The sequence below is a fragment of the Schistocerca piceifrons genome, chromosome 9 (assembly GCF_021461385.2).
Source record: "Schistocerca piceifrons isolate TAMUIC-IGC-003096 chromosome 9, iqSchPice1.1, whole genome shotgun sequence".
Taxonomy (NCBI): domain Eukaryota; kingdom Metazoa; phylum Arthropoda; class Insecta; order Orthoptera; family Acrididae; genus Schistocerca; species Schistocerca piceifrons.
In genome coordinates, this window is record NC_060146.1 from 135,884,390 (window position 1) to 135,906,436 (window position 22,047).

General features: G+C 42.4%; 1 protein-coding gene across 1 annotated transcript in view; it reads right to left on the bottom strand.

Moving 5' to 3' along the window:
• Positions 1-686: 686 nt before the first annotated feature.
• The window catches only part of LOC124717178 (gamma-interferon-inducible lysosomal thiol reductase-like), a 45,500-nt gene continuing 24,139 nt past the window's right edge, over positions 687-22,047 (bottom strand). The window contains exons 3-6 of the mRNA XM_047243955.1: positions 21,728-21,898; positions 9,652-9,798; positions 3,272-3,331; positions 687-826 (exon numbers count right to left, since the gene is read on the bottom strand). Coding sequence (XP_047099911.1) covers positions 800-826; positions 3,272-3,331; positions 9,652-9,798; positions 21,728-21,898 — 405 coding nt within the window. The 3' untranslated portion in view covers positions 687-799. The remainder of the gene's footprint in view (positions 827-3,271; positions 3,332-9,651; positions 9,799-21,727; positions 21,899-22,047) is intronic.

Genomic DNA, 22,047 nt, shown 5'->3' on the forward strand with positions numbered 1-22,047 from the left:
TCAAAATGTAGTCTAATGTGTTACGTAAAATGTGGACAGCAAATAGGACGAACAAAATGACAACAGAAGCGTTTTAAATATGATGCTACACATGACTACTGAAGATTATACATGTAGATTGAGAAACTAATGAAGATCTACTGATGTAAATAGTGAGAAAGAGTTTTGTGACGCTACTTCCCAAGACGTTATGGATGTGATGTTACATGGTATTATGCTCAAGGTTTTTCAACAAGTTTCAGTATATTAAGCGTGCATGCAGTTTTCACACGTGCTTCTCGAAAATAATGAATGGGTGGCCTTAAATTAAAATGTAAGGGGAAACAAAGAGATAGGACACATACTGAGGTGTGAAGGAGCGTTTTAAAATGTGACAGTTTGGTAGTGGGTGCCACTGGGCAAGTGGGGAGGGTAATAATTGTGAAGGGAGACTTAAGGCTTAGCTCCAGTGACACGAACTAGTCTATTAATAATGATTTCAGTGTAACATTTTCAAGGGATTATATGGTGTACTGCTCACTTGTCATACTCTGTGTGTTCTTTTTTAGTTTGGTATCTTTCCTCAGTCCTGGTTAAGATCATTGTAAGCAGTTACTTGTATCATATTTAAAATGTGAATGGTCACAAAATGTTTTTGGGCCTTATGAATAATTCTGTATTCAGCAACGAATGAAACAATGACTATATATGTTCATAATATTTTATTTTATACAGTAATACAATGTGGGCTGACAATCAGAATCTGTGCTCTGCCATCGTCATCTATTCCTTAGTGTTAGCCACTGGAGCGTGATTCAAGTCATGGACAAGTTGAAGGCTTCGGTTGCTGGAACAATTTGCACATTGTCAATTAGTCGTACTTCACACATTAGAGTTCTCTCAAACGATAACAACACATAATGAAATTTGGTGTATACATAAAGATTCATTGCCTGATTCTGATGGAGTTAACATATTCATTCAGTCTAATGAGTTAACAGACTAATCTACCCTTCGATTCCGTAACAATGGCAGAAATCTGATAAATATATGAAACACTTTTAATCGTTTCTTAATATTGTTATGTATAATACCATGTAAAGACAAGTTGTTGTTTAAAGTTGTTAGCAAATATCTGGAAAAGTTCTTGAGTGATATACATCAAATTTTTACATGATATTTTAATAAATATTCGGACAGACATAGCTCACACATTTTTAAATATATGTGGTGTATAAAGTTAAATGCACTACACAAAGGGGAAATGTTTTTATGAAAAATTTCGAAAAGTTCTTGACTGATTTACTTCAAATTTTAACGCAATAGTCTAATAAGTGTTCAGGTAGACATAAGCTAAATATTTTTAAATGTATATGGCATACAAATATATATATATGAAATATATACAACTATACAGATGTGTTGCTACCGAAATTCTCGAGAAGTTCTTCACCGATTTACTGAAAATTTTGACACGATACTGTAATTATCATTCAGTCGAACATAGACTAAATTTTTTGAAACAACAGTGTACAGGCACTCGATTAAAAGCGACTGCAAGAAAGAGAATGTTGTGCAGTGTTCTGCTCTGCTGTGGAAACGTGTGGTTTCGTTTCATTTTTAGCAGTTAGTTTTAACTACAAAAACAGGCGCTTCAACCATCAAACAAAAGAACAGGCAACTTGTATTGATGTCTTATCGGCATATGATTAGAATACTACTACGGAATCTGAACTTTCAATAACAATAAACGAGACTCAGAGTCTAGGAGAGGTGTTAATAGGAGGTGGACAGAGAGGGCAGGGGGAGGAAATGGACATAAATAGGAGGAAGTCTGAAATGTAAAGAGAGAGGGGGAGCAGGAGGTGTACAGAAAGAGGAGAAGGAGAATAGGACGTGTATCGAATTATCCTACATCTTTAGCAACTGCGTTACTGGGTCTGTTAGTTATATTACATTGTGTACTTATTTTGTGACCTTCTTTTTTTAAAAGTGGCTTGGACAATGTGAGCCATGACACACCGTTATGGAATGAAACAGTATGTATACGATAAAATATTGATTTGAAAATTTACAAATATCAATATTCATAAATTAAAGAATTAGAAAAATAGAGAAAAATTGTGAGAGTAGAGAAATAAACAAGACATTACAAAGGAAAGTTCATATCTACCAGAAGGAACTCCTGTACAGAATAGAAGTTATTCACAAGAAAATTTTACAGCTTACATCTGAAGGCTTAGGTGGTATTATTAATTTTTTCAATTTTTTCAGTTGTGTTGGAAGGCTATTGAAACTGATAGCATTCTGTACAGTACATAAGAAGTATCTAAATGCAAGTTTTGTCTGAGAGCCTAGAGTTCACTGAATGCATGTTGCAGTTTCACCCAGTTAAGTCAGTACTGTCAACAACAAACCCCGTGATGGAATATGTGTACAGAGATGGCAGAGTTATAATTCAGAGGCACCCGAACGATGTCTTACATGAAGTTCGTGAGCTGACGCACTAGACCAATCTGAATACCATTTTTTTGCCCGAAGAATAGTCTTGATGGGTGCACAGAGTTGTTCGAACATTTGATACCACAGAAAATAATAGTATGATGATGAAATTAAGCAAAGGAACTCGAATGCTTCAGTGTGAGACATAGTGGAGATTGCAGCATTCGGCACCTGCGCAAGGTCTTGAACGTAAGCTCCCAAGTAAAATTTTGATCTATTCACAGTCCTAAGAATTTAAAATGGTAGATTTCACTGACTCTTTGGTTACCTTGGAACAATAATTTTTTTCTTTTACAAGAGCTATGTGCCAGAAAATGCGTGCACTGCATTTTGTGGCTGTCAAGACTTGATCCTTTCTCCGAAAGCCATGTGCTGACATTAAACGCTACCGAGAACAGAGCTCTGTGGCAGCCCACACCTACCCCACTTTACATGACACCAATTGCACCAGGCAGATCCGAATATCCTCCCTGTTTTTTGACACTGACGCTGGAGGACAACCTTCTGGTCCCTAATGCAGATAAGAAGAGGATAAGAAGAGGATGTGTGCGTGTGCGTGTGGGTGTGTGTGTGTGTGTGTGTGTGCGCGTGTTGTATACTGGTATTTTGATCGAAATAAGTCCACTTCATAATGGGAATATCAATAAAATCGACTTATTACAGTTATTTGTCTATTTCAGTTAAATATTCTCAGCAATATAACGTAAGTCTAATATAAACTTAAGCAAATGAAATCTACCTTGATTATGAAACAAGTGTTCACTAATATTATTTCTTATATAGTACTTACCAACACTTTACAAATCTCATTCCAGAGGTTTGTGCGTAATTGTGTTTCATCGTTCTGGCTCTGAAAGCAGATAAACAGGAAGTCAGTTGAAGATGATTACAAACACCGCTAGTGTCAAGCTAATAATCTACATTTAAATATATACGACCGTCAAAAATCAGCAATTTCTAATTTAAAAAAGAATAAATTGAAAGAAATGGAATGAATAATTTTCATAATGTGAAAATATGTGCTGTATATGCATCACAGAAGTGAAACAGGGTTTTGACCACAAAAGCATAGTGTCGGGCTAAAATCGAAAGAATGACAAATACTGAAGTAGGGGAAACTTCAAATACGATATTAGATGGTTCAAATGGCTCCAAGCACTATGGGACTTAACATCAGAGGTCATCAGTCCCCTACAACTAAGAACTACTTAAAGCTAACTAACTTAAGGACATCCCGAGGCAGGATTCGAACCTGCGACCGTAGCAGCAGCGCGCGTCCGGACTGAAGCGCCTAGAACCGCTCGTCCACAACGGCCGGCCACGATATTAGAAATGACGTTTCACACACCAGTAGAATGAGCTGTGTGGAACAACCTTATTGTTGTTGTTGTTGTGGTCTTCAGTCCTGAGACTGGTTTGATGCAGCTCTCCATGCTACTCTATCCTGTGCAAGCTGCCTCATCTCCCAGTACGTACTGCAGCCTACACCCTCCTGAATCTGCTCAGTGTATTCATATCTTGGTCTCCCTCTACGATTTTACCTTCCACGCTGCCCTCCAATACTAAATTGGTGATACCTTGATGCCTCAAAACATGTCCTACCAAATGATCCCCTCTTCTAGTGAAGTTGTGCCACAAACTCTTCTCCCCAATTCTATTCAATACCTCCTCATTAGTTATGTGATCTACCCATCTAATCTTCAGCATTTGTCTGTAGCACCACATTTCGAAAGCTTCTATTCTCTTCTTGTACGAACTATTTATCGTCCATGTTTCACTTCCATACATGGCTACACTCCACACAAATACTCTCAGAAACGACTTCCTGACACTTAAATCTATACTCGATGTTAACAGGTTTCTCTTCTTCAGAAACGCTTTCCTTGCCATTGCCAGTCTACATTTTATATCCTCTCTACTTCGACCATCATCAGTTATTTTGCTCCCCAAATAGGAATTCTCCATTACTACTTTAAATATCTCATTCCCTAATCTAATTCCCTCAGCATCACCAGAGTTAACTCGACTACATTCCATTATCCTCGTTTTGCTTTTGTTGATGTTCATCTTATATCCTCCTTTCAAGACACTGTCCATTCCGTTCAACTGCTCTTGCAAGTCCTTTGCTGTCTCTGACAGAATTACAATGTCATCGGCGAACCTCAAAGCTTTTATTTCTTTTCCATGGATTTTAATACCTACTCCGAACTTCTTTTGTTTCCTTTACTGCTTGCACAATATACAGATTGAAGAACATCAGGGAGAGGCTACAACCCTGTCTCACTCCCTTCCCAACCACTGCTTCCCATTCATGTCGACCCTTATAACTGCCATCTGGTTTCTGTACAAATTGTAAATAGCCTTTCGCTCCCTGTATTTTACCTTCAGAATTTGAGAGTATTCCAGTCAACATTGTCAAAAGCTTTCTCTAAGTCTACAAATGCTAGGAACATAGGTTTGCCTTTTCTTAATCTAACTTCTAAGATAAGTCGTAGGGTCAGTATTGCCTCGCGTGTTCCAATATTTCTACGGAATCCAAACTGATCTTCCCCGAGGTCGGCTTCTACCAGTTTTTCCATTCGTCTGTAAAGAATTCGCGTTAGTATTTTGCAGTCGTGACTTATTAGACTGATAGTTCGGTAATTTTCACATCTGTCAACACCTGCTTTCTTTGGGATTCGAATTATTATATTCTACTTGAAGTCTGAGGGTATTTCGCCTGTCTCGTATATCTTGCTCACTAGATGGCAAAGTTTTGTTAGGCCTGGCTCTCCCAAGGCTGTCAATAGTTCTAATGGAATGTTGTCTACTCCCAGGGCTTTGTTTTGACTTAGGTCTTTCAGTGCTCTGTCGAATTCTTCACGCAGTATCATATCTCCTATTTCATCTTCATCTACATTCTCTTCCACTTCTATAATACTGTCCTCAAGAACATTGCTCTTGTATAGACCCTCTATATACTCCTTCCACCTTTCTGCTTTCCCTTTTTTGCTTAGAACTGGGTTTCCATCTGAGCTCTTGATATTCATGCAAGTGGTTCTCCTTTCTCCAAAGATCTCTTTAATTTTCCTGCAGGCAGTATCTATTTTACCTCTAGTGAGATAAGCCTCTACATCCTTACATTTGTCCTCTAGCCATACCTGTTTGGCCATTTTGCACTTCCTGTCGATCTCATATTTGAGACGTTTGTATTCCTTTTTGCCTGCTTCATTTACTGCGTTTTTATATTTTCTCCTTTCATCAGTTAAATTCAATATCTCTTCTGTTACCCAAGAATTGCTATTAGCCCTCGTCTTTTCACCTACTTGATCCTCTGCTACCTTCACTATGTCATCTCTTAAAGCTAGCCATTCTTCTTCTACTGTATTTCTTTCCCACATTCGTCTCAATCGTTCCTTAATGCTCTCCCTGAAGCTCTCTACAACATGTGGTTCTTTCAGTTTATCCAGGTCCAATCTCCTCAAATTCCCACCTTTTTGCAGTTTCTTCAGTTTTAATCTACAGTTCATAACCAATAGATTGTGGTGAGAGTCGACATCTGCCCCTGGAAATGTCTTACAATTTAAAACCTGGTTCCTAAATCTCTGTCTTACCATTATGTAATCTATCTGAAACCTGTCAATATCTCCAGGCTTCTTCCATGTATATAATCTTCTTTTATGATTCTTGAACCAAGTGTTGGCTATGATTAAGTTATGCTCTGTGCAAAGGTCTTCCAGGCGACTTCCTCTTACGTTTCTTACCCCCAATCCATATTCACCCACTACATTTACTTCTCGCCCTTTTCCTACTATCGAATTCCCGTCACCCACGACTATTAAATTTTCGTCTCCCTTCACCGTCCGAATAATTTCTTTTATTTCATCATATATTTCTTCAGCTTCTTCGTCATCTGCAGACCTAGTTGGCATATAAACTTGTACTACTGTAGTAGGCGTGGGTTTCGTGTCTATCTTGGCAACAATAATGCGTTCACTATGCTGTTTGTAGTAGCTTTCCCGCACTCTTGTTTTTTTATTCGTTATTAAACCTACTACTGCATTACCCCTATTTGATTTTGTATTTGTAACCCTGTATTCACCTGACCAAAAGTCTTGTGCCTCCTGCCACCGAACTTCGCTTATACCATACAGTAAAGCTGCATGGCCTTGGGAAAAATTACGGCTGTAGTTTTCCCCTTGCTTTCAGCCGTTCGCAGTACCAGCACAGCAAGTGCCGATTTGGTTAGTGTTACAAGGCCAGATCAGTCAACCATCCAGACTGTTGCCCCTGCAACTACTATATGGCTGCTGCCCTCTTCAGGAACCACACGTTTGTATGGCCTCTCAACAGATACCCCTCCGTTGTGGTTGCACCTACGGTGCGACTATCTGTATCGAAGAGGCACGCAAGCCTCCCCACCAACGGCAAGCTGTGGTTCATATGGGGGAGGGGGGGAGAACAACAACATTATTAAAGTTGTTTAAATTCTGTGTGTGTAATTAAAACAAAATTTGCATTTAGTTTTATTCATATAAAACCCCATCAGCTGTCTGCAATGAAACAAATTTGGAACCAGCTGTCACCTATAGCTGCACTCCCACATTAGTAGTTTTGTTAAGGTGAGTGATGGTGAGTAAGTGAGCAGTTGTACATGCAATGACGTCAGCTGTCCTCAAGTGTCTCCCTGCTCAGGTGAGCATGGCTTGTCCTGTGCATCCCCCCCACCCGCACCCCCGCCCAGTCAACTGATCTAACACGTGGCGTGGTAGCACGTACGTCGTCGCTGCCGACCAGTGTATGCAGGGGGTTAGGGGGCAGGAATGCACGTCTATGCATTGTGCTATTGAAGTAGCTACGGAGTACACAGCGCTTAGACTATACAACAAATGTAATAATTTTTTAACATGGTTTACCTTCACTAATAGAAGAAAGATATTCCATTGCATACTTCACCCTCTTAGGATTAGACTGTTGTATGCTATCACGCTATCAAATTTCATCGAACTGGATCAGCAGTTTAGTCGCGAAAACAAAAAGACAGAGTTATTTTTGTATTTCGTAATATCACTATGGAACTGGTAAAATTGTGTCAAAATATACAGACAATGTAAAATACAGACACTGACCTACTGTATTTCATGGCAAAGCAAGCAGCCTGACGAAAAACAGATTCTCTCCCTGTGTGGGAATCACACGATTTGTGTGCGAGCACCAAGGGACGTAGACACCAAGACACATGGAAGTTATTTCGGTCCTGTAGATGTCCTTAGACAGGGTAGGTGGTTAAGGTGACCGCTTGCGTGTAGTGGGAGATCGGGGTTCATGTTTCTGTCTGGTACAAAATTTCGTATTTTACTAGTAAATCGCATAGCCATTGTACAATCGTGTTCTCCATTGGCGAATGCATTTCATAGTTTAATATGGCTGCTCCTCCAGGAATGCATGCATGTAAGGAGGTATGTTACATCGAACTTTAAAGACGCTGTAAAATGAAGAAGGGGGTCGACCGAAGCGTCCGATCCCACCCGTCGGCTTTGAGCAGTAACGTAAGGCTGTTGTGGTGTGTGACGTCACGACGGCGTGGAATTTAGTTTGTGAGAGTGGCGTGTTTGTAGGTGTCGTTTTGATACGATCGGTGGTGCTCTCTGGTGGTGCGTTAGGTGATGTTTTTGGTTTAGTTTGCGAGTGTGGTGTCGTGTGTGAATTCTGGTAAATTGATTTTTTTTATGTCTTTGGTAGGTATGGATATGACTGACAGGGTCAACGATTTCGGTTGTCGCTCCACATACCGCCGCCCCTTGTCCGTGACGCCGGAACTTTAAGTAAGCCCCATTTCTTCACGACATACTGAACACGACTTCATCCAAAAATTCGAATAGTTGAAGAAATTTTATTAGAGACAACGCACTGTCCCCCATCATAGCCGACAACCGAAAGCTGTTTTGGGGAGTTTTGTGATGTCGGTTTTTTGCGTCGTTTTGCGTGGGGGTGGGTGTCTAAATTTGTTTATATTTGGTATGTCCCCACCCTAAAACACCCTATTTCCCGCGCTTGTACCGTTAGTGTCATTAGGCGTTTTGCGGAACGTGTGTGAGTTTGTTTTTCGATATGTGTTTTAGATGGAGTGCTATCGTCTATTGTGACGAAAAATGAACAATACGGCGAAGAGAGTAGAAATACGTAGAAGCTTTTAAGATGTGGATGTGGAGATGAATGGGCGGTGTGGAATGGGCAGATGTAGCAAAGAGTGTTATTGTGTTACAAAAGCTGAACGAGAAAAGACAAATACTGGAAACAGTTTAAAGGACCAAAAGAAATTGGCTAGGCCACTGCATGAGAAATGACTTTATAATAAATAACTTCTAGAAAGCATTTCATTTCAAATATAGAGAAACAACAGATAAAATCACAATCGAATTTGGTGTTACAGCAGAATCAGTAAACATGTTCACATGGGGATGAAATGATGATGAGACAACACAACACCCAGTCCCTGAGTGGAGAAAATCTCCTACCCAGCCGGAAATCGAGCCCTGGCCCGCAGGACGGCAATCCGTCACGCTGACCAATCAGCTAGCGGGGCGGACATCATGCAACTGATGTGGAGGTATTGAATAGAATTGGGGAGACAAGAAATTTTTGGCACAGCTTGACTGGAAGGAGGGATGAATTGATAGGGAACATTGTGAGACATTAATCGATTACGAATTTTGTACTGGAGGGGAGTGTGTTTGTGTGTGTGTGTGTGTGGGGGGGGGGGGGGGATTGTGGAGGGGGCGTAAATATCGTAGAGGGAGACCAAAGGTGAATACAGTAAGCAGATTCAGAAGGATGTAGGTTGCAGCAGTTATTTGGAAATGAAGATGCTTGCATAGGATGGAGAAGCTTGGAGAGCTGCATCAAATCATTCTTGGGACTGAAGATCCTGACAATAAAGTGCCATCTGCGAAAAGCCGCTTATGGGACAAGAGCCCCATTCTCGGCGGAAGTCTCTTTCCGCAGCATTATCTCCCCAAACAGGTGTTTCAACCTTAAAGAATGCTGTGTTGTGCGGTGATAGACCTGCCTAATTAGCAGAACACATGATCGTTGTAATCATCGTAACCAAGCAATTTCACCGAAAGTAAAACCTCGTTCAAACAGGCGAATAAAAAGGATAATTTCCGTCGTGGTCGGTCACCCACTCACCCCGTTCAACGTGATGGTGGGTACGTCCTTAACTCCCGGATTCAGCTCTTTAGTTTTGTCTCCGTTGAGTTTCAGCAGATGGCTGCCATTCGTCGACTTGGCGCAGTCCGCTATCGGCTTCAATTCGATCCCCAGGTTCGTGGCACACTGAAAACAAACACAACAATAAATTTTCTTGAGGGATAAAAGCGTTTATGTACAAATCCACATGGATTTACAAAGTATAACTCGTGCTGAATTTATACGCATACAAAGTATTATACAGCGTGTTACAAAAAGGTACGGCCAGACTTTCAGGAAACATTCCTCACACACAAAGAAACAAAATATGTTATGTGGACATGTGTCCGGAAACGCTTACTTTCCATGTTCGAGCTCATTTTATTACTTCTCTTCAAATCACATTAATCATGGAATGGAAACACACAGCAACAGAACGTACCAGCGTGACTTCAAACACTTTGTTACAGGAAATGTTCAAAATGTCCTCCGTTAGCGAGAAAACATGCATCCACCCTCCGTCACATGGAATCCCTGATGCGCTGGTGCAGCCCTGGAGAATAGGGTATGAACCACATGTTGTGTCGTACTTGTAAAGGCACATGTTCTAGCAGCACAGTACCCCGTATGAAATCATGATAACGTTCTCCATTGAGCGTAGGTGGAAGAACATGGGGCCCAATCAAAACATCACCAACAATGCCTGCCCAAACGTTCATAGAAAATCTGTGTTGATGACGTGATTGCACAATTGCGTGCGGATTCTCGTCAGCCCACACATGTTGATTGTGAAAATTTACAATTTGATCACGTTGGAATGAAGCCTCATCCGTAAAGAGAACATTTGAACTGAAATGAGGATTGACACATTGTTGGATCAACCATTCGCAGGAGTGTACCCGTGGAGGCCAATCAGCTGCTGATAGTGCCTGCACACGCTGTACATGGTACGGAAACAACTGGTTCTCCCGTAGCACTCTCCATACAGTGACGTGGTCAACGTTACCTTGTACAGCAGCAACTTCTCTGACGCTGACATTAGGGTTATCGTCAACTGCACGAAGAATTGCCTCGTCCATTGCAGGTGTCCTCGTCGTTCTAGGTCTTCCCCAGTCGCGAGTCATAGGCTGGAATGTTCCGTGCTCTCTAAGACGCCGATCAATTGCTTCGAACGTCTTCCTGTCGGGACACCTTCGTTCTGGAAATCTGTCTCGATACAAACGTACCGCGCCACCGCTATTGCCCCGTGCTAATCCATACATCAAATGGGCATCTGCCAACTCCGCATTTGTAAACATTGCACTGACTGCAAAACCACGTTCGTGATGAACACTAACCTGTTGATGATACGTACTGATGTGCTTGATGCTAGTACTGTAGAGCAATGAGTCGCATGTCAACACAAGCACCGAAGTGAACATTACCTTCCATCAATTGGGCCAACTGGCGGTGAATCGAGGAAGTACAGTACATACTGACGAAACTAAAATGAGCTCTAACATGGAAATTAAGCGTTTCCGGACACATGTCCACATAACATCTTTTCTTTATTTGTGTGTGAGGAATGTTTCCTGTAAGTTTGGCCGTACCTTTTTGTAACACCGTGTATATCAGAGCTTTGTCTTCATCTCATTTACGGGCACGTAAGTCAATGTGAGAGCGTATTAACGGATAACACATGTATTATCCTCTATTATGTTATAAATAAATATTCCCATCCTATCCTACTGCCCATTACAATCATAGCACTATTTAGTAAGCTGTATGATGTTGATAGATGAAAAGACTTTACGATATAAAGCTTATTAGTTGTATCCTTGGAGTGCACTATCTTTGCTACGTGCACAGGCAGTATCTTTAGTAAATGTATTTTCGCGCCAACTGACTTAGCTCCACATGTTGTCAGTGCACCTGAACTTGTATGTGTGATAGATTATTAGAACGATCGTAACATCGACAGTTCAGTATATATTTAACAACATATTAAGATGTAATAAGTGTCGTACTCATCGGACCTTGTGGGACTCTCAATCAAAAGGCTGCATTTTGACGACATGTCTTTCCCTCCACCTTAACTCCCGTCGCTCCGCTGTCTTTGTTTCCCTTGATCTCCAGAACGCCAATGCGCGTGTCTGGCATCCCGGGCTTCTCTTCAAACTCCAGACCTATGCTCTCCCCATCAACTTCGTCCATCTCGTTGCTTCCTTCCTCTCCCATCGTCCCTCCTATGTGACTATCCACAATTCCAACTCCCGTACTTTCTTCCCTCTGCCGGCGTGCCCCAAGGTTCTGTCCTTTCCCCTCTCCTCTATCTCCTGTCCACTGCTGATGTGCCCAAACCTCCCCCTCCTGGTAATCTTCCCCAGTTCGCTGATGACACCGCCTTCCTAGCCCTTTATCCTACCCTTCAACGGTCCAAACTAACTTTGACCAACTCACTTTGACCAACTCACCGCTTGGTGCAACCAGTGGTTCCTCCGTGTTAATCCCTCCAAGACCCAGGCGATCATCATAGGTCGCACCACCCGCTCCCTCTCCCTCTGCCTCACCATTTATGGCCGTCCTATCCACCTCACTCCTACCCTCAAATACCTTGGCCTCCTCACACTCGACCGCCACCTCACCTGGACTCCCCATCTCCTTACCATCCAAAACAAAGCTGACAACCGCCTCTGCCTCCTGAAACTCCTGTCCAGCCGGATGTGGGGTTTGCATCCTTCCACCATCCTTCACACCTACAAATCCTTGATCCGCCCCATCCTCTGTAATGCCAGCGTAGCTTGGATTTCCGCCCCTTCCCGGTTCTGTAAAGCCCTCCAAATCCTCGAATGCCATGCGCTCGACCTCGCCTTTCGCATCAGCCTTCCGTCCCCCACGTGCATCCTCTATGACCTCTTCCCCTTCCCCCACCTACTCCTTTTCCTTGAACACATCCGCACACTATATATTGTCCGCCGCCTTGATCCCCCTCACCCCCTGGTGTCTCCCTTCCTCTCCACCCCCATCCAGTTGCCGCACCTTTCCCATTGTGTCCCACCCTCTCTCCATATCCAGACCCTCTATCTCCTTTCCCAACACAACTTCCACCGTCTACCCCTCCCGGATGATGATCTTCGCCCTGACATCTACCCTTCCAACTCTAACCCCCTCTTCCTGCCTCCTCCTCAGGGCTCCCTCTTCTCCCCCTCCCTCCTCCTGAGCGGCTTCCCCCTCCTACTCCCCCTCCATCTCTTGTGTCCCCTTTCAGTGTCTCTGCACTCTCTCCTGCCCTGTCTTCCCTCTTCATCTCCTGCCTCACGTGTCTCCTGCCTCTTCGTGTACCCACTGATGCCCCTCCTCTCCTCATCCCGCCGCTTCCCCTGCTGCCCCATGCTCTCCCCTCCTTTTCCATCCTCTCTGCCCTTTCCATCGGCAGGTCCTGCCTGGCAGTTTTATTCTTCATCGTGTGTACTCCAAATGGGTTTTAAGTGTGTTATTCCGGAGTGTTTTTACTACTGTGGCCGACTTTTAACGTGTGCATGTCCATTCAGTGTCTCCTCTGAGTTTTGAAGAATCGCCAACTGTGTTTTTTAACTTTCTGGTGACCTTTTTTTTAACTGTCCTCCATGAACGTCTCCGTGTTAGTCTAATTTTTACCTCCATTTTCTCCCATTATTCTGTTTTAAGTTCCCCTTTATCGCCTTATGTATACAACATTTTATTCTTATTTTAAGTTGTCATGTTACTCGGCTGAAGAGCGGCAGATTGTGCCGCTGACAGCCCTCCCTGCCGATGTGGGGCAGGGTAATGAAATGACGATAAAGAAGGGAAAAAAAACGACGACATTCTGACAGAATGTAAGTAATGTATATCTCTCTCCAATTTTTGTAATTGAGCTACTTTATTAATGAAATGTTTGCTTAATTATGTATATACACCCTGTGCTTCACTTTTGTATTTTTGAGTTTAGGTGACTTTGCAGTGTTACTTGAAAATGGCCATAAGGCCGAAATTGCAATAGTAACAATAAATATTTTATACAGTCAACGGCGACTATGATGTCTTTTAAGAAATATTATATGACTGTGATTCCCAACCATGAGAAGTTCATCAAATTCTGAACAGTTTGTAAGAAATATGGAGTTGTGACAGGTTGGATGTTTGTTGCGGCAATAGGTGTTTTGAGATAACGAGTTTTAAAGTATCACTTTATTACCATTGTTTGACATACTTAAGAAACAACTTCTGCACATATATTACCCTTAAAACGTCCTTTGGCAAATGGTACGGAGTTTTTAAGATAACGTTACACATTATGTGGTCAGCCCTATAGCAAATTAAACTATACATAAATTTAAAACTAAGTAAACTGGTTCCAGATTGCGAGAAATTAGTCAATGCTGTGCTGCCTTTTTTGACAAAATTTTCATGTTATTATTCTGTGTTATGACCAACTATAAACTGGCAACACCTGTAGGCATTGATAACTCTCATATAACAAGGAACTATTTGTCTTCTTTGGCGCCAGTGTAATCACAATATGTTCTTTTTTATACAAAGCTACTCTGAGTTCCTTAAAATGCCTTTGAAATTTCGGATGTGGAACTTTGTGAGGCATTACATACCCAGCTACGAGATTTAAAAAAAAAGTGTCTTTTTCCGGTGTTATTTCCACATAACGACGGAAGATCTGTTTTCAGAAGATTCATGTCTATTGCATTCAATGTTGTTGTTCACTGCTGTCGGATACGAACAACATTCAAGTCGACACTAGCATGTACAGAATGAAGTGAATTACTGTAAAACACAAAACTACAGAAGCGGATATTTTAGACATTGTAGAACGTTTTCGCTCGCGCCGAGAATTTTGCTTCTCCGATAAGAGGTCCCTTCTTGATATCCACCTCAGATACGCAGACTGAAGCGACGAATGAAAATTTTATACCAAGACTAGGATTCGAATCCAGGTCTGCTGCTCACTAGGCAGACCACTACGCCATCATCATTCTCGTCGGACAGGGAGTCACGAATCCCGTCTCTAGTGAAATTTTGCGTTAATGGGCTATGGCAGCAGGCGACGAACGTGAGTGCCTTGCCTGCGTCAGCCTCCTCATGGTGCGACGGGTGTGCCAATTCCTCGCCTGTCCTACTTCCCCTGCGTACCCTACCGTTGCCCGACCGCCTATGGAACGTCTCTTTTCCAGTCGCCCAGCTCAACGAGACCATTTGGGATTCGTGCCAAACATTTGCTTGACTCCCTTGGTGTGGAGCGTGTGGCACCCTAACTCCAGGGTTTTACCCGCCTGCCTCCCTGGTTGCTCCAGAGGCCCAGCGTCCTTTTAGACTTGTCAGAGTACTGGAGGAGCTGCACTCCTGCGTTTGTTTTTACCTCCTTATTTTACGATATTTTGCACCAGCATCCCTACCATGTACCAGTATTTACGGATGGCTCTAAACAGAGGGACACTGTTGGTTGTGCTGTTGTTTTCCATGATCGAGTCGTCAAGTTACGGCTTCCTGCGGCGTTTACCATCTGTGATGCCAAATTGTTTGCGATCTTGCGGGCATTGGAGCAGATGATATGTGTTCCCAGTCTTAAGTTTCTCATCAGTTCTGACTGAGTGCCCTTCAGACCATGCAACCTTGTACCCAGCGGATACGGTCGACCAGAACATCCATAATGCCCTACTCCACCTGCAACGACAGGGGAAGGAGGTTTCCTTCTGCTGGGTGCCGGGGCACCTGGGTACTAGGGGAAACGAACTGGCGGATGTGGCTGCCAAAGATGCATGTTCTCTCCCTCACGTTGTTGAATGTCCCCCTCCATGCTGTTACCTCCCTTTTGCGTTTTCGTGTTATGCGTCAATGGGAAGAGAAGTGGCTGGCAGTCGGTGAAAATATGCTGCGTCTGGTCAAGGCTACCACGCGGCCATGGCGTACGTCCTACCAGTCGTGCAGGCGGGATGAGGTTCTCCTCACTCGCCTCCGCATCTGGCACAGTCCCTTAACGCACGGTTTTTTACTCCGGCGGGAGGACCCCCCGATCTGCAGTGCTTGTGGCGTTCAGATTGCTGTCCGCCGCATTTTACTTGACTGTCCTTTATTCTCTGACCAAAGGATGGTGGTTTCCTTGCCACCGGATTTGCCCTCTATTTTGCAAGACGACGCAACGACTGTGGTTAAGGTCTTACGGTTGTGAGTCCTGTCCAATTTGTTGCCTCGGATTTTAGGGAGAGGATTTTAATGTGCTGCTGGGTGACTGGCTCACCCAGGTTTTAGGTAAGAGGTCCGCCAGTCACGATTACCTACTTGTTTCACTTCGATTTCTGTTCTTTTCCTTGTGTTTCCTTTCCTTTTTTAGTGCGTTTCTTCTCCTCTTGTTTTGCCTCTCTATGTGAGGATTTGGAACTGCGTCAGGTCTGTCTCTTTTAGCCGTTCTCCTTGTTCGATGTCCGTCTTCGTCCCTTCACCGCATGTGTTCCTGTTTCTATGCGTTTGGGCGCTGATGACCATGCTGTTTAGCGCCCGAAAACCTCAAACCATACGCACACGCACACACAGACACACACACACGCGCAAGTGCCTTTGCTAACAGCACGACATCGCCTACAGTGCCTCTCCAGGCCTTGTGATAATATCAGTTGGATCCTAGACGACTAGGAAATCGTGGCCCTGTCTGGTAAGTTCTGATTTCAGTTTCTGAGAGCTGATGACAGGGTTCGAGTGTAGCGCAGACCCCACAAAGCCATGGGCCTTGTTTTGCTCGACAAAACAAGGCACTGTGCAAGCTGGTGTTGGCTCCACAATGTCTTGCACTGTATTTACATACAATAAATTGGGTGCTCCGGTCCAACTGAACCAATCGTTGAGTGTAAATGGGCATGTTCGGCTACTTGGAAACCCTTTGTAGCCATACACGGATTTCATGTTTCCGTGATAATGCGCCCTGTCACTGGGCCACAAATGTTAGCAATTGGTGTGGAGAAAATTCTGGAAAATTCGAGCGAACGGGTTGGCCACCTAGATCTCCCAACGTGAATCCCATCGCACATTTATGGGGCACAATCGAGAGGTCAGTTCGTTCACAAAATCCTGCACCGGCAACACTTGAGGAAGTATGGACTGCTACAGACGCAGCATTGCTCATTATTTCTGCAGGTGTCTTCCAACGACTTGTTTAGTACATACCACATCGAGTTGCTGTAATACGCCGGGCAAAAGAGGTCCGACACAATATTAGGAGCTATAGTGTGACTTTTGTCACTTTAGTGTATTACCCCCTTGGTATCCCTATGGTGTAAAATAATCCCGGTAGCAGAAGTGTTGACGTCATTATCTCAGGGGCTGATCACATTCAACAGCGAAAACCATAACAGTTGTTAAACCAGTATTATTTTCATCAGGTTGCCCTCCATGGGGTGGGTGCACGCAACGACTGTGGTTATATTGGGTTAGATAGAGCAGCAATTAGTCGTAGAATTAAGTTGCTTAAATACGACATTTATAGTCACAACGCAGATCAGATTTCGAACTGTGTCAGGTCATTATCAATGCTAAAAACAAATACAAGAGTATATATTACAATGTGATTTACAAAAGTTGTAAGTCCATCACATCGTTGTCTTGTAATGTCAACATTACATACCAGTCCGGAATTGTAGCAGTTGCTCGTGCTCAAGTGAATGCTTACACAGTTCAACCATTACTGTCGTAAAATTATATGTTGGTTTCACAGTGCACATCGGATTTGCGTATGGCGCCCTCTATGAGCTGCGCCTGAAGTTTACAGTTTTGACGACATTTTTTGTAATATTTATGTTGTATAATAACTAAGTAGCATCATGAAATAGCACGAAACAGCGACATTTTACGCCTCATGGGCTAAAATTAATTATAAAACTGCTATGGCTACGTAAAGTACGTCATAGGAAGTATTGCATATTTTGTCGTGTTGGGACCTGTCTTAACTTAATTAGGTGTTACTTAACAAAATAGATAACGTGAACTTATTTACAAAATGCACTTTGTTGGCGCTAGAAGCGCTTGTAAGCATCATTTCAATATGTCGCACTTAGTGGCCGAGAAATAAAAACAATATGATAAAGCGTAATCTTTTGAACACTTATTTTGAAAAGTGACAGTTTTACGTATTAGTTGTTGCTAATAGTTACCCTCGTGAGTTTGTGTTTTATTTCTCGGCCACTAAGTGCGACGTATTGAAATGATGCTTACAAGCGCTCCTAGTGCCAACAAAGTGCATTTTGTAAATAAGTTCAAGTTATATCTTTCGTTAAGTAACAACTAATTAAGTTAAGACAGGTCCCAACACGACAAAATATGCAATACTTCCTATGACGTACTTTACGTAGCCATAGCAGTTTTATAATTAATTTTAGCCCATGAGGCGTGAAATGTCGCTGTTACATGCTATAGTAATTTTGAACATCTAGCACATTACAGACATGAGAAAAAGTAAGAATTGTAATTTTACATAGTTTTACTCATAATAATTTCATGTTACTACTTAGTTATCATACATTATAAATATTACAAAAAACGTCGTCAAAACTGTAAACTTCAGGCGCAGCTCATAGAGGGCGCCATACGCAAAACCGATGTGTACTGTGAAACCAACATATAATTTTACGACAGTAATGGTTGAACTGTGTAAGCATTCACTTGAACACGAGCAACTGCTACAATTCCGGACTGGTATGTAATGTTAACATTAAAAGACAACGATATGATGGACTTATAACTTTTGTAAATCACATTGTAATATATACTCTTGTATTTGTTTTTAGCATTGATAATGACCTGACACAGTTCGAAATCTGATCTGCGTTGTGACTATAAATGTCGTATTAAAGCAACTTAATTCTACAACTGACTGCTGCTCTATCTAACCCAGTATTATTTTATTGTTCACAATAAACAACAAAATATTACTGGTTCACCAACTGTTGCGATTTTACTCCATTTTGAGAAAATGGGCGTATACAGTTGTGGTTACACAACGAAAAGAAGTCTTTGTACCATCAACAGTGTGACATGCCCTCACTTGATAAGACACTACACACGGTTTTGGAATTTAATATCGGACACTGGCGCGCAAACTCTGATGACCAGAAAATTTGCGCGACGACCTGTCCTCCCCTTTACTGCCCACCAGATACTGGCAGTTAAAATTTCATCCACGTCTAGGATTTGAATCGGCTTACTTCCGAGCGGACTGCCGCCCAACTGCTGTGCGTTAGCGAGTTATTTTTTCCCCGATTCTTTTATTGCACTAAAATACAATGAACTACGATGTTATACAACTGTTGATACAAACTTTTCACTATCAAACCATCCTTCAAATGATTACATTAATCAAGAAACTAAGTTTTCAAAAAATTAAGTGGACAAACTATAAGGCAAAATCAGCAAACACAATTCTTCAAAACACTAACACTGACGATATCTAAAGATAAATTTGTAGGAGCACTACCTCGGCCATTTGAAATAAAAATTGCTATTAGACAAGGGGACGGTTCATCCCGTTTACTGTTTCACTGCGTTCCAGGAAAAATACGCTACTGGCAATTAATATTGCTACACCATTAAGATGACGTGCTACAGACGCGAAATTTAACCGACAGGAAGGAGATGCTGTGATTTGCAAATGACCAACTTTTCAGAGCATTCACACAAGGTTGGCGCCGGTGGCGGCACCTACATCGTGCTGACATGAGGAAAGTTTCCAACTGATTTCTCATACACAAACAGCAGTTGACCGGCGTTGCCTGGTGAAACGTTGTCGTGATGCCTCGTGTGAGGAGGAGAAACGCGTACCATCACGTTTCCAACTTTGATAAAGGTCAGATTGTAGCCTATCGCGATTGCGGTTTATCGTATCGCGACATTGCTGCTCGCGATGGTTGAGATCCAATGACTGTTAGCAGAATATGGAATTGGTGGCTACAGGAGGGTAATACGGAACACCATCCTCGATCCCAACGGCCTCGTATCACTAGCAGTCGAGATGACAGGCATCTTATCCGCATGGCTGTAACGGATCGTGCAACCACGTCTCGATCCATGAGTCAACAGAAGTGGACTTTTGCAAGACAACAACCATCTGCACGAATAGTTCGACGACGTTTGCAGCAGCGTGGACCATTTTCTCGGAGACCATGGCTGCGGCTACCCTTAACGCTGCATCACAAACAGGAGCGCCTGCGATGGTGTACTCAATGACGAACCTGGGTGCACAAATGGCTAAACGTCATTTTTTCGATGAATCCAGGTTCTGTTTACAGTATCATGATGGTAGCATCCGCGTTTGGCGACATCGCGGTGAACGCACATTGGAAGCGTGTATTCGTCATCGTCATACTGGCGTATCAGCCGGCGTGATGGTATGGGGTGCCATTGGTTACACGTCTCGCTCACCTCTTGTTCGCATTGACGGCACTTTGAACAGTAGACGTTACATTTCAGATGTGTTACGACCCGTGACTCTACCCTTAATTCGAACCCTGCGAAACGCTACATTTCAGCAGGATAATGCACGACCGCATGTTGCAGGTCCTGTACGCGCCTTTCTGGATACAGAAAATGTTCGACTGCTGCCCTAGCCAGTACATTCTTCAGATCTCTCACCAATTGGAAACGTCCGGTCAATGGTGGCCGAGCAACTCGCTCGTCACAATACGCCAGTCACTACTCTAGATGAACTGTGGTATCGTGTTGAAGCTGCATGGGCAGCTGTACCTGTACACGCCATCCAAGCTCTGTTTGACTCAATTCCCAGGCGTATCAAGGCCGTTATTACGGCCAGAGGTGGTTGTTCTGGGTACTGATTTCTCAGGATCTATGCACCCAAATTGCGTGAAAATATAATCACATGTCAGTTCTAGTATAACATATTTGTCCAACAAATACCCGTTTATCATCTGCATTTCTTCTTAGTGTAGCCATTTTAATGGCCAGTAGTGTAGTAAGGATCTGGAATTTGGAGCTAGAAAGATCACAAAATTGAATCAATAATTCCATGAAGGAAGACAAATGGTATTAAGGTAAACTGCCTGGCTTTTGGAGCCCAATTTGGAACACAAGAGATGCAGTTATTCAAATAAATCTTCTGGAAGAAATAGTGAAAAATCTGGTCTCAAAATTTTAGCTGAAAAAAAAAACCAAATTCATGACAAATATAAAAAATGCACCAAAATTCATAGAAAAACAGGTAGGTAAAACAGAGTGAGTAAGTAAATTTAAATATCTTGGAGAAGCTATACAACAGAAGGGAGTAGAAAATTTTGAAATATATGTAAGAGGTAACGATAAGGAGGGAGCATATGATCTGACAAAGAATACTTACAAGAAGAAATACATATCTAGAAAAACGAAACTAAAATACATTACCACAATAATACTACCAGAATATTATATGGATCTGAATGCCTAACAATGAACTATAAGCTGGATAGGATAGAGGTCCCTGGAAGATGCATTGTTGAAAAAAAATGATGGACGCAATACAAACTACAGATACCTGGAAAATGGTAAATAGTGAGAAGATAGACAAAAACACAAAGGAAATATCAAAAGCAATGGTTACAAGAAGATTAATCTTTTTCGGACACCTCTACCGAATAAATGAGAACAGGCTCGCGAGATAAATGTTTCTGTATTTCTGGAAGAAGAAATCACAACAGCATGAATTATAGAAACAAGGAAAGGAATAGAAAAAAATTAGAATAAAAAATCGGAAATAGCAGAACGAAATCTTTTTAACAATAAAATACTACATTCAGAAGGCTTTCAGTGGAGATAAAATAAGAAATGCGGAACAACATGGAAAGAAGGAAGGAGAAGGCAACATAGGGAGAAGGTGAAGGACTACTGCAATAACAGAATACAAGGAAAGGAGAGGGTCTGAATTTATTACTTGTCCACAGCTGGTTAATAAGAAGATAAAAAACTATAAAAATAAGAAGCAATATCTGCAAGGCTACAAAGGCGGGGAGCGCTTGGTTAAGTCGTTCTCACCGCCCGAGCTCAGCTAATCTGAGTCGACTGAACGATAATCGATGCGAATTCACGGCTGGCTTACCTCAGTCAGAATTGCTTCTGGGTCTGTCTGGTTGCGGATCGTGCACTCCGTCAGGTTTAGCAGCGTGGTCTGGTCTTGGATGAGGGATACGGCACACGAGTGGATTTTGAGTCCTTCGCACTCCGTTTCACCGTGCTCGCATGTGAAAATGTAAGGATTCGTGCTATTAATCTGTGAAAGTAAAAGCAATTGACACACACAGTCTGTAATAAACATAAGCAAGTAAAAACTGCATAAGTTAGTAACTAAGTTAAGAGAATCTTCCGTCAGTTCTTGGTGCTTTTCATTAATTAGTAACAAGTCATCGAATCTGTAGCTGA